This window comes from Thalia democratica, chromosome 1, assembly GCF_965202585.1.
Source record: "Thalia democratica chromosome 1, ktThaDemo2.hap1.1, whole genome shotgun sequence".
NCBI lineage: Eukaryota > Metazoa > Chordata > Thaliacea > Salpida > Salpidae > Thalia > Thalia democratica.
In genome coordinates, this window is record NC_139165.1 from 109,177,989 (window position 1) to 109,192,360 (window position 14,372).

Genomic DNA, 14,372 nt, shown 5'->3' on the forward strand with positions numbered 1-14,372 from the left:
TGCCTTAATAAATAAAATAATGGTATACACATGGGGTAAACTTGGTTATAATCATCCATAAAAGGGTAAAATAAAAAAAAAAGAGTAAAGAACCACTGATCTAGAGGTTATGAAATTTCTTAGTTTCTGTGCACACTACTATTTAAGAATATAGACATTAATATTTGAGTTCAAGAAAGCAAAGAAGTTGCGATAAATAAAGTATAGGAACCCTGCTTTTCAGTAAAAATTAAAAGTACGACAAAAAAGAAGTACTCTTTTAATTAATAAGAAGGTTTTAACAGTTTGACTTCATAAAAAGTTTGGATCCACATAGCTTATTTAAACTAGCTTACAAACTAAATGTTAAATTGATAAAAGTTTTGAGTACTAAAATTTCTTTAATTTAAAACTAATGCAATATTTAAAACATAAATTATTTAAAATACTAACACTTCTTGTACTATCTATAAACTTATTATAAAATTAATAGTAACAAAGCAAGAAAAAGCTTTTTAGTAAAACGAACGCACTTTTTGATATTTAGTGCTAAGTATTAATATAACAAAAAAAAGTATTGAAGTATAGTTTATGGCAAAGTACTTATACTTTTTGACATTGCACATTGTTAAATCCAATGTTGTTTAAAACACATTTTTAACAAATGTAAGTTTTTGTAAACAAAGATTCAATCTCAAAACTATGGCTAGATAAAGACTAGTTAAATTAAATCAGTGGTTTTACGAACTCAAACAATAACAAAAATTTTACAACATCAAGTCAAAAAAATCCAAGTTATCATTAAAACAGTACACTTACTTATGTTAAATGTTTAAAAAATAATTAGCTATTTAAAAAATACATTATGAAGAAAGCGGTCTTTAGGTATCACATAATAAAAAATATAAAAAAAAATTTAATTTAAACAATCTAAAAATATTTTTGACAAACATTTTTATAGTTTATAAATTGTGTCAAGTATTATACTTCTTTCATTTTCACATAAAATTCCAGCTTCTTTTAAATCATCATTGTTAATGTCTCTGAGAAGATAATATTGTTTATCATTAATAAAATTTACTAACTCTCTAAGCAAACTGATTGGAGTCATTCATTTTATTATATAAGCATTTTTTTTAATAAATTTTTAAATATTTAACTTCTAGAATTAAAACTAACTTCATAAAATTAATATTTATTCACTTTTTATCAATTTAATAATATAACTAATTAATAGAATTAATATTGTCCCATCTATAATTTATTTATTATAAACAAAACTAACTTAATAAAATTAATATTATTTCATCCAGAATTTATTAATTTATAAACATAACTAACTTAATAAATTTAATAACGTCCTAACCGTAATTTATTAATTTATAAACAAAACTAACTTAATAAAATTAATATTATCCCATCCACTATTTATTAATTTATAAAGATGTTTGTCCATCCCAATTTGGGTTAGCATTTCTGCGAGGTCTGTTAAAAAAATTGTTTATTTAATTTAACAATAATTATTAAAATAAAAATTCATTATTTGAAGGTAATAAATTAAAGTATATCATCTTATTTGTATTAAAACTCTTTTTATTCTTTTTATTTTAAGTTTGCGTCAAAAGTTATTAAGACTGATATTTTAATTTCTTGAAACTAATTAAACTCAAAAAACTCACATATATATATGCGTCACAACAACTTTTTTTTAATAAATATTAATATAAGATATTTTAAAGCGTTAAAAAGAAAGAACAAATTGAAAAAAAAAAACAATGTTTTATAATCACTTTTATAGTTTTTAAATTTATTTTAATTATAAATTAATCACTTTGATTTTTGTAAATAATAAAGATACTAATGCAAGATCAAAGTAAAGTTTTTTTAGTTTTTACTTTTTTTTTTCACTTCAAATAAAACTAAGTTTTAAAACTAAAGATATATAGTTGTTTTATTAATTTTTGTTTCCATTTACATTTGTGTTGTGTAAAACATGAATAAAATAAGCAAATATAAAATATAAACGAGTTAAATTTCTTGCTTGATTATAATAAGTGTTTTAAAACAAGTCAAATTAAAACATTAAAACAATAATCTAAAATAAAATTTAACAAACTTTTTAAATTTAAAATTATCATCAAAATATTTTTAAAATTTAGGACTAAAGCAGATAAAGAAAAAACTATACAAAAAAAAAGCTTGGTGTTACTTTTTTTAGTGACTAAGTGCTTTAAATTTTATAAAAAAAAAGCTCAATCTCTTTCTAAATTATTCAGAATTAATTTAAAAACAAAATTAATAAACTAAAGCATCATGCATATTCGATTGATATACTAAAAAAATCATTTGTTGAATTAACAGTGTAGGTAACTTAGATTTTGTTGCTATATTATTTTTCTCTTAAAATTTTTTTAAGTTGTTTTCTTTTTCATTAATGTGCTTAAAAAGTTTTTACCAAAAATAACTTTACAATTGGTAACTGTGTTGGATTTACTATGAGATAAATTATTTCACATTCAAAATTACTGAAGCCACCACGATTATTTCTAATACTTTAGAATGTTTAATTTTGTTTTTTTGACTTAATTAGTCCAATGAACTCCAAAACCAATTTTGATAAGTATTTTAATAAAAACTTTGAAAAGGCCAGAGTGATTTTTATTTACAGTGTGCAAACTTTTACTATACAAAAACAAATATTCTTGTGTATTGCAAAAGCCACTACAACTTTATCTAACTTTTTAACTTGTTTTAATTTTAATTTTTGATTTTTCAATTCAGATGGAGAAAATTCAACGGCATTTTTTTTCTTCATAGATTTTCTGAGAAATATCAAAAAAAATGTTTATGACTGATATTATTTTTAATATAGCTCAAAAAAAACATAAAACAAATGGTAAATAATTAAGACAGATAAAAATTTTCTAGAGATATTAATCCTTATCTTAATTTATTATTAGTCTGTTGTTAAATTTCTGCTAAACAATTTAATTAGGTTTAAAAAATAAATTATTTTGAAAAATATTGTTTAGGTAACTCAACATAAATAAAAACTTACACATTTTTTGTTTGATTCTAGTATTAAAGAATTAGCACAAAACTAAAAAAAATGAAAAAAAAAACAGTTATAAACTTTGTTAGTAACTAATAATAATATTATAAGAAATAAAGTTTATCACAACAAAACAAAAACTTATGAAAGGGTAATGTAATTTAAAACGTAAAATGCTGATTGCATTTAAAATACACAAAAACATTATTTTTTTTTATAAATTTACCAACATTACTGGCGGCTTCCATTTTTGGGGTGAAACTTTTGTGGTATCTACCTCTTCGTATGTCGGGGGTGCTGAATATTAAAAAATAAGATAGACGTAGTTTACATGTTGAAAAAAATTGTAAGTTTGTGTATGCATTAATATGATATAGCTTAAATTTGGGTGGCTAAATATATGGTAGGTATGAAATGAAATGTAATATTTTACATGCCATATAAAAATTTTTGTACGTTTTAATTCAAAAAATGATGAAATTTTTCTCATAAGGTTTTTTAGTTATCTCAATTTAGTGAAATAATTTTAAAATATTTATAACTTTTTTCTCAATTTCATCAACATTTATCTGGTTTTAATTAAACACAAGTACATTTTTAGTTGTCGAAATCTTAATAAATTTATTCAAATTAGTGATTAACAAAGCATTTTATTGGTTTTAAAGAAATTTTTGACATATACATAATGCTACATGCTCTGTATAAGTTTCATATGAAAAGGTAGAGCAACATGCTAAACAAAATCTATAGATTTGAAATCATTTAAATTAAAATTATCATCATCTTTCAAATCACTAACTTAGGTTTTATGCCAAGTTCAAAGAATATTTTTTAAATTTAAAAAGTTTTTTTTTTCAGTTTCAATATTATTTAAGACTGACCTTTAGGCTTAGCATTCAGTTGGTTGTTTCTCGGGTAGCTTGGCTCACTCCTTGGGAAAGTTGGCGATCTGTAAAAATTAAATTAATTTAATAAATTATATATACATATATATTTCCAATTTTTGTCAAGTTTTATTTTATAGTACTTGTTTACTTTATAGCTTTGCTGAAGAAGCAAATTAAAAAAAAACTTTTTAGTGTTTAATGTTGTGATCAAACGAACGGCTTGATACATGTGTCAGTGAAAAATTATTTATTTTAATATTATATACAAACATAATTAAATTTATTGTTTGCTTTTCAATAACATTACTTACGGATGACTTGGTATATAACGTAATGACAGTAATTTAAAATATGTGAATAATAAAAATATTTTTTTAACTTACGGATGGGTTGATATGTGTGGTAACGGAACAGCTGGTAACCTTCCTTTTTTCATTTCTAATTTTCTCAGTGAATCCTTTAAAATTATAATTGTTGAATAAAACTAAGATTTATTATTTAAAAATAATTTGTTAGGTATTTTTTTCACCAGTGACTAAGCATATATTTCAAAAATTAGATAAAACTAAAAATATAACAAACTTTATTCAGTGTAAGTATATTATTCAAATTTACTTCACTCATACTTACTGACATTAATATTGTGTATAGGTATTTTTTTTTTCAATTACATATATAAATAAAAAAAACCTTATCGCTATCTTCTTTACTGAAATTCCCAATCTGGATAAATTCGTAAGTCTTCTCTCTAGCTCTACCTCTGTGTAAATGTTTTAAAATTATTAAAATTTAACAAAGTATGTTAAACTCAAAATTAATATTCTACAGAAATAAAAAATTGTTGAATTTAGAACAAATTGTTAAAGCATTTTATTGTTTTCGATAAATACCTTTATTAATCCTACAAGCTTACTTTAGTTTATGAATACATTAGTTCACTTATTTTGAGTAACAAATAGTTTTGCCTTTATTTAGTTGTTTAAAAACGAAGTTAATGTTGATGATACCGAATAATTTTTTTTAACTTATAAACACATACATACATTTTTATACTTACCGTAGCATATTCATTTTAGCTAATCTTCTTCTTTTTGGCTTACGTCTACTACATTCACTTAAGGTACAAATAAAACAAATTAATATTTGTAAAATATTTACACCAAAACTTTAACTAACTTTTGTGAAAGTTAGTCTTTACAACAATCAAAAACTTAAAATCTCAAAATATGTTACTAGTAAGTCTTTTTATTAAAAACAATATAGTATATATTGCCCAAAAAAGGTATTAACAAGATTTTATATACCTAGAACTAGTCTGCTAAATAATCCTTTTGGACATCACAAATAGTTTTTAAATTTTCAACAATTTTTCTTGGTTTTAAAGTATACAATAAACAAAAAAAGTTTAAAAGGAATTATATTTTTTCAACGATATTATGACTTCGATGCAACACAATAAATTTTTATATTTCAAAACACACTTAGTATCACTAAGTATCACAAAATATACATTAGTATCACTAGTCAAGGGTTGACTAGTTATACTAACCAATCCTTAATATTTAAAAAAATCTCTTTTTATCTATTAAAACATTAAACAAACCTAGGACTCGTGATACTGATTAATTTTTAAATATTTCACAAGTATTCTTTTTATTTTTCAAAACATTAAACAAACTTAGGACTAATGATGTTAATCAATTTTTGAATATTTTACAAACATTTTTAATTTTTCAAAATATTTAGCAAACCAAGGACTAACGATACTGACTAATCCTTGAACTTTCACAATTTTTTTTTCAAAACAATTAACAAACTTACAGTGATACTAATCAATCCTTGTATTTTTCAGAATTTTTTTTTTCTAAACATTTATGAAACCTAGGACTAATGATACTAATTAATACTTGAAAGTTCTACAACTTTTTTTCAAAACATTTAACAAACCGAGGACTAAATATACTAATCATTCTTTAATTTTTTTTATCAAAACATTTAACGAACCTAGGACTTGTGATACTGATTAACCCTTGAATGTACCCAATATGTGTGCCCCTCCAAGTCATTTTCTCCTGGAACAATTCAGGTTGATTCTCGCCTGAATATCTCAGTGGGATGATACACTCTCCTGTGAAAATTATGTTTTATACAATAGTTCCTGTGAAAATTACATACAACAGTAATACAAACAATTAATAAATAATATAATGAAATAAGCAGTACAAACAGCATTTAGTTATTTTAATAAAAGCAAATTTGAAAAAGATTGGCTTAAAAAACGGTGAAAAGTTGTTAACAACAAGTATTAATGACAATCCTAAAAATGAATTAAACTAAAAACTATAAATTAATTTTTAAATTATCAAATAACTACACTAAATTGTGGCCAAGTGATATAAATTTTAGGTACCGAAGTAATATATAACCTATTTTTTTAACAATAAACACTTTTATTTAATTTTGGAAATCACAAAACTAAAAGTATTAAATTTTAAAAATATATTTATTAGTAAGTACATTAGAACAAATATATAAACTGTACTGTAACTTTAAATGACGCAGAATTTAATTTAAAGTAAATGTAACATGTTAAGAAATCAAAAAACATACATCGCGTGTAATGACATCTTATAAACCTAAGTATCTAATAATTTTAATATTAACTACAACGCATGTTATATTATACGTATTTTTTTATATAGATAAATTTCAATCACCTAAATATTCGTTTTTAAATATCTTTAATATCAGTGCACAATACAACTTAAACATAAACTAATTAATTAATACAAATACATAACTAATTGATATTTACTTAAATATTCAAATTGCTATTAGTAGTGCACAAAACAAATAAATTTTAATAAATAAATATTAAAGTTTCAAATGAAATTTAATATCATTAAATTCATTTGAAAATTCAATCACTTTCTATTAGTAGTGTTACAAAACAAGTAAAATATATAAATAATAAAATATTAAATTTTTAATCAAAATTTACCTAAATATTCATTTTCTTCTCCTTCTATTATCAATGCACAATACAAATGTTGATCAACTAAATATTCGAGATCAGAAATAATCGGTTGAACTTTGAATATTTGTTCCCAACTGTATATCTGTAATAAAAATGTTTAGTTATATTATTTATGCTGATCAAGTAAATATTCAAGCTCAGAAATAATTGGCTGAACTTTGAATATTTGTTCCCAACTGTATATCTGTGATAAAAATGTTTAGTTATACTACAAATGCTGATCAACTAAATATTCGAGATCAGAAATAATTGGCTAAACTTTGAATATCTGTTTACAACTGTAAATCTGTATAGAATATTTTTATTTTATTTACATATCAAAATTTATATAGTTTTTAATGTTCTTCAATTTATATCTGTATTAAATAATATTTATTTCGTATATCTTTTAACTAAATATTTAAGGTTAGAAATTATTATTTGAACTATAAATTTGTGTGCCCAATTATAATATCTCTCATAATGAGTGATGAAAAATATTATGTACTAGTTCATTATATATTAAGTATTTAAATATCTGTTGCCTGTTGTAAAACAGAGCATTTTATTAATCTTATTAAGTTTATGTCTGCAACAAGCTATAGTTACATTAAAAAGGTATATCTGTATACATTATTTATTTTTTTTTAATTAAATTTTATTAATTTTGTATCTGTAACACGCTATTACATTTTTAATTATACTATATAACATTTTTTAATTTAAACATTGCATATAAGTTGTTCATTATTGATTTGATTAGTTGTCTTAGTACACTTTTAATATTAAAAATATTATGATCAAACATAGTTAAACGAACAAAATAATAACAAAAACTAAAAAATGTAACTGTAATATAAAAATTAAATGCTAATATAGCTAATTAAATTAAATTTTTAAAGCTTTTTCTAAAAATTAATTTTATCAAATTATCATCATTCTTTACAACAAATTAAACACTTGTTTTTGTAATACAAACTTTAATTTATAAATTTTTGTTAAATGTTTTCTCACCTGATGGTTATTAGTTGTAATTTTTACCGATTTGTAAACTCCCGTCTTCTCTGTTTCTATTAAAACAAACAATAATTAGTTAAACTTGTTAATAGTAGTCAATTTAAATTTATTTAAACATATACATATATTTATTTGATTATAAAAAAAACAATAGGTTTATACTACCGTTTCGTAATACATATATACATTTTCTGACTATTTATTTAAATCTAATTTATTTACTTGATACGGTTGCTATTTTTGCCACCGAAACCGGTCGCGAATAAAATATATAACTTGCATAAATCTATTGACTATTTATTTAAGTAATATTTATAAAATATATAACTTTGCAAAAGTTTATATACAGAAGATATTGGTAAAAGCTAGAATTTTAAGGCTTTCAAGCAAAGTTTATTTATTCAAAGAGTAAATCGCCTCAACAAAATAAGTATGGCACCTACTTATATATTACACTTTTACAATTAAATATTATTAAAAGAAGTGTGAACACATCATTAGTTTAAAGTCGTGTATAAATTTTTGCTACAAACTTTTTAAAACAAAAATTACTCATTTCAAAAACAATAAAATATATTTTCTGTTTAACTATAAAACAACTAACTATGTAAACATTCAGAGTGGAACATCAAAATGTAGTTTCTTTTTTCAAACTTTTCACCGAATAATGACTTCAGTTCTAATCTTGTGAATATTATTTGTGCATTCTCTGTCTCACTATTTACTCCTGAATATAAATATTTATTTATTGAAAACTTTTCTAATTAAATTATGACAGTATTTAAAGATATATGCGCGTTTTCTGTTTAACTGTTTTATTAATATTATCACTAAAGTAATTTAAAGACAAATAAAAATAATTTATTTTAATAATCACATGTAAGAAAACTATGTATTTCTTGGTTTTTGTGCAAAAATGTATTGGTTAAGTATTTATAAACAACATCTTTAAATAACAAAACATTTGCAACGATTACAGCAATGAATAAATTATTTTATATGCAAGTCGTTATGATGTTAAATATTTATCTGTTGAAATTTAAATACTTAAAATAAACAATCCAGTTGTTTGAAATATTTTAGTATATAACAGTTATTAAATTCTTTAATTTAGTTATTACAAATCTGTATCATTAGGTTATTGAAATCAAATAAAATTAAAAATATTGTAGAAATACCTTGTTTTGAAACGAATTGTCGCTTGACACCGAGACTAAAACTGGAAAATATTGGACTGTGGTCTGATGTCATAATATCATCTGTGCATCCTAGAAAATAAACATAATTATTTATATTTACTTAATTTTAGTAAACTGAAAATACTAGACTGCGATAATATTATCTGTGCAACCTGAATAAATAGATAATTTATATTTGACTAATTAAATTATCATTTTCTATTATATTTCTTATATAGGAAATATTAGACTTTGGTCTAAAATCGTTATATGATCTGTACAACCTTGAAAATAAATGTTGATAGTTTGAAGTTACTTTAATTTGTAAGATTTTTTATTATACTTATTGTACATAAAATATTCGAGAATAAATCTATTACACCACTTGCACAACATATTAGGTAAGCGTTGTCATAATTTTGTAAACTTCATTAAATTTAATTTCCAAATTTGTAGTAATATAAAAATACACATATTCGTATAGTTATAGAGTTTTTAACAACAATATTAAAAGAATAGTTCATCTTAAAAAGTGAAAAACTGCTAAATGTATCTAAATATTCTACATTCAATCAGAAAAAACGGATAAGTTTTTTTTGTAATGAAAATTACACAAAATGTAAATAAAATTTAATACACTACTTGTAAAAATTTACAACCAACTTATAAGATAATTTTTACGAGAATTCATTTTATTAGTAGTGGACGCTATACAATTAAACAAACTTATTAACTAACTTTATAAATGTGAATATAGTCTTTTACAACTATTTTGTTGTTTTTTAAACCAGATACAACAACGACTTATACAAAGAATGTACTATAAAATAAAGTTTTTACTTTAGTATGATGTTAATTAAGTAACATGTAATTACACACATTTTTTATAGAAGAAAATAAATATGTGAAACTATTTATCTTTTATCAAACGATCAATTACAATAGATTATGTAAAGTAAACATTTACATTCAAAGCTTATTTCTGTTTATTTAGCAATTATGATTGCAACTCATAAACAAATATTCAGAACACTATACAAAAATAGTTACACTTACTGTTTAATGTTTGTTATCACCTAGTTTGTGTTTAATTTTAACTTTAAATAACAAATATAGTGGTTAAGCAAACATAATCGGGTCGCCTAGTCAAATAACAACACTTTTATATGTTACAATAAAACAAAACAAGCTACTTCAAGGTTTTTATTTAATCATAATAAAGGAACTCGAAAATACATTTTAAAAATTGTTGAAAGTAAAAAACAATTTTTTTAAAATAATTGTAGCTTAATAAAAATTATTTTTAAGTGAATGAGTCATTAACATATAAAGTTATACTTGCAATTGAGTATTTTATCAACAAATTATTTGCATTTCAACGTTATTAATCACTTTTCAACAAACTTGTAATCTTATACAAAAATTATCAAAATCAAGCATAAACGATTTTATATATAAAAAAAACATGTATAAACATTGATGTATAAAAACCACAAGTTATTGAGAAAACAGGATATATTGTTAATATTTAAGTATTATAATATGAATATCATTTTTTGAGCTAATCAAAGTGAACAATAAAGAAAAATTATTTGTGGTCCTTTGAGTTATACAGAATTACAAAAAAAAATTGTTAATTATACCAGGCTTTTCTTAGACAGTCTATTAAACTATCTAAGGTGTACACGGTAGAACGTTAGTTTTAAGAGCTGTTCATATACATACCCAGTTCTCGCTTATAATTTATACAACTGGGTATGTATATTAATTTATACAACCATAGTACATGGAGCGTATATTTCTCTTATTGTATATATATATATATATATATATAGAAATAACATACACAAAATAAACTTTTGCTTGGTACAGCTGTTTCTGCGTTTAATACGCGTCCTCAGCCAAGTTTTATTCAATGAAAAGCAAACTTGTAAGTACAGCAATAAAATTATGCAAAATTAGGTATTACGTAATAATAGATAGTTGATTTTAGACAAAATTATTAACAGAGTTTTTAGATAAATTGCTTTCTATAATGTATGCATCCAGTTTGTAATTCGTTTCTTTTGTTTAAAGATTCAGATTTCTTAACTTTTAAAATTTCGATTTTTTCCGCATTGCACAATTTACATCCGTTTTTTAAACTGTATTTATTCTCGTTCTTGTTAATATTTCCCACTGAATTTTAAAATTAACTTCGTCATTTTTTAATTTCCAAATGTACTGCGATAAAGTTGTCGTATTTTTATATTTTTCGTGTTTGAAGCTGTACTTGTGCTTTGTGTAGCGATTCTTGAACGATAGTCCAGTCGACCCTACATAAAACTTGGTCTGGTTATCAGTTATGACTGTCGCTTTATATATAACATTTTCCATCAGGCAACTTCCATTTACTGGGCATTCTTGTTTTTTGCAGTCACACATTCTCCTCTCTTTGTACTGCGTGTCTAACATCTTTCGATTGTGTGCCATTATAAGTTGTTTCATGTTTGGCATGCAGGAGTAGGACACTTTTAGTGTCTTCCTGTTAAAAACTTTACAATATGGATGGTTTTCAGTAAAGTTCTTGTCCACAATCTCTAGGAAGCGCTTCCCAACCCGTGTTGCAACACTTTTGCAGAATGGAGCGTTGAAATATAAAATATTTCTTCTCCTTCTTTTCTTGTTGTTACCCTTCTCGTTTTTGTGGCTATAGGCTAACTCGTGATCGTATCCACTTTCTCTTATAGCTTCCTGGTATTGTTGGGTTGTTTCCTTAAAAATGCTTTGACTGCTAGAAATCTTCTGGAGGCGGTTGTTCACTGCAACCGGTATGTGTTTTAACACATGCTCTGGATGGTTTGACTTGCTATTCACATAAACCGTATGCGCATTTGGTTTTCTGTACGGCTTATGGCTTTCATTTTGAAGATCTAATGTTACGTCTAAGAAGTCTGTTACAAACAGATTGGCTTCGATGGTGACATCAAAACCAATGTTTTTAAAGACTTTTCTTAGATGTTTGACTTTTCTCTCCATATCTGGTCCCGGTAGGATGTCCACCACTGCTAAACCATCGTCACGGTATATACCAAAATTACCATCTCTAAAGATCTTCTCCTTCTTCAATTTATCTAAAATGTATAGGCCAACCAGTTCGCAAATTTCTGCGCCATGAAAGCTTCCCATTGGTACATCAAAGCTGTTCTTGTTATGCTTTTTTGACCATGGTTATATATACATGAAGTACTAAAATGACTTCAACCTACCATAAGCCCTACTAAGGTAGAACCAGAATGTGATTTCCTCAGTACTCTATCACACCAACTAGGAACATTTATGATACCAAATATATATATATATATATACAAATAAGGTTAATGTTTAAACGTAAACACTTTCAACTGAGCCCACTTGAAGGGCTTTTAAATAATTTATTCAAATGGCGATTTTAAAAATTCTGGAACATATGTTTCACAAAGCTTTAATTTTTCATAAAGCTTTGATCATCAGCCAGTTAAATTCAAAATACAAAGCACTGTACTAAACAAAGATACAAAAGTTATGCAAAAAACAAAAAACAGTATGACGTAATATTGTACATTACAAATATTCAGTACAAAAATCGATCTACCTTCTAACTAATTAAACAACTAAAATTAACGAAAACAACAGTTAATTGACTATAAAATGCTTCAAAATTTGTTGTGTTTTAAAAGAAGCTTTTTTATATGTCTACAAGACGATATAAATTCGCTTCGCTTATTTAAACAACCTTCCTTTTTTAACGCATACATAACGGCTGTTGATTCTTTTAAGCACAGCCTACAAACAGGGTTGTTACCATCTGCTATTGGCTGTGCTCTTTTTATCACCTCCCAAGTTAATTTAAAATCAATGTTTTTGCGCTTAAGGCCGCAAACATACTTCGAAAGCTCAGTTTCATTTTCGTATACACCACCTTTAAAGGATTTTTTATGGTTGGCATACCGAAATCTGAATTGAGTGGAGCATAGGCCGATGTAGAACTTCTTTTCAAGGTCAGAGTTAACTGTTGCCTTGTAAATAATGTTCTCTGACCGGCAATTGCCCCCCTTCAAATTGTATTTACAGCCACCGGCGCAATTACACTGATTTTTGATTGGATTACTTTTGTTTAAAATCCTTTGATTATGTGACTTGATTAATCTCTTTTGATTATGTGACTAAATGGTGCAAGACGTGGAGTTCAGAACAAGTAGAAGCCGTTTCCAAAATGAACTTTCAAAGATTGTGCAGGACATAAGTAAGTGCAAAAATTTGATTGTGCCTTCTGATAAAACTTCTAATTTTTACGAAATTTCAGTAAATGACTATAAAAAATTATTAAAAGACAATATTACTAAAGATTACGAAAAATGTACTGATAAAACTTTAAATGATATTAATGTAGAAGCTAAAAATTTAACTAAAAACTTAAAAATACACGATAGGATTAAAAAATTGCCTTTGAAAAACGCATACATAACGGTCAAAGACCATAAAGATAACTTTTTGACACATCCCAAGTGTAGATTGATTAATACTTCTAAGTCCGATGTAGGTCGTATAGTTAAGGTTAAGATTGACTGTATTAATAAGGCTGTGCGTTTAAAATCTAAACTTATGCAGTGGACTGATACAGACCAAGTCTTAAATTGGTTCACTGGTTTGGAAAAACAAACGTACAGCTTTTTTAAGTTTGATGTAGTCGATTTTTATCCTTCTATCAGCGAAGAATTGGTAACAAAATCACTAAAATTTGCTGGTATTTATACTAGCGTACCTACTGAAGATTTAGGTCTAATAAAAAACGCATGTAAATCAGTACTTTATGAACAAGGAAACCTGTGGCAAAAGAAGAGAGCAAATAACACCAGCTCTCTTTTTGATGTAGCGCAGGGATCGTTCATGGGTGCAGAGTTATGTGAATTAGTAGGTCTTTTTTTGTTAGATGGGTTGAAGAATATCTTTGGTTTAGAAAGAGTTGGGTTGTACAGGGACGATGGTCTAGCTGTACTGCCCAATTCTTCTGGCTTTATAGTTGAAAGGCTAAAAAAACAAACGCACGCCTTCTTCAAGTCTATGGGGTTAAGAGTCACTATTGAATCACCAATGTTGACGACTGACTACCTGGATGTGAAGCTCAACTTGCATGATCTCTCCTATATGCCTTATAAAAAGAAAAACGCAAAAATTATGTATATAAATAAATATTCTAGCCACCCAAAAAATATTATAAACCA

At 24.8% G+C, this 14,372-nt stretch overlaps 1 protein-coding gene across 3 annotated transcripts in view; it reads right to left on the reverse strand.

The window, feature by feature from the left end:
* Positions 1 to 831: 831 nt before the first annotated feature.
* LOC145849273 (phosphatidylinositol 3,4,5-trisphosphate 5-phosphatase 1-like) overlaps positions 832 to 14,372 on the reverse strand; it is a 37,253-nt gene continuing 23,712 nt past the window's right edge. The window contains exons 18-29 of one of the 3 annotated variants that reach the window (XM_082954430.1): positions 9,130 to 9,219; positions 8,556 to 8,678; positions 7,949 to 8,004; positions 6,920 to 7,037; positions 5,923 to 6,046; positions 4,609 to 4,678; positions 4,302 to 4,375; positions 3,913 to 3,980; positions 3,262 to 3,328; positions 2,718 to 2,801; positions 1,377 to 1,464; positions 893 to 1,022 (exon numbers count right to left, since the gene is read on the reverse strand). In XM_082954430.1, the coding sequence (XP_082810556.1) occupies positions 1,416 to 1,464; positions 2,718 to 2,801; positions 3,262 to 3,328; positions 3,913 to 3,980; positions 4,302 to 4,375; positions 4,609 to 4,678; positions 5,923 to 6,046; positions 6,920 to 7,037; positions 7,949 to 8,004; positions 8,556 to 8,678; positions 9,130 to 9,219 (923 nt within the window). In that variant the 3' untranslated portion in view covers positions 893 to 1,022; positions 1,377 to 1,415. Of the gene's footprint in view, positions 1,023 to 1,376; positions 1,465 to 2,717; positions 2,802 to 3,261; positions 3,329 to 3,912; positions 3,981 to 4,301; positions 4,376 to 4,608; positions 4,679 to 5,922; positions 6,047 to 6,919; positions 7,038 to 7,948; positions 8,005 to 8,555; positions 8,679 to 9,129; positions 9,220 to 14,372 lie in introns of all 3 variants that reach the window. The other 2 variants (XM_082954447.1, XM_082954439.1) reach the window with 2 other exon arrangements.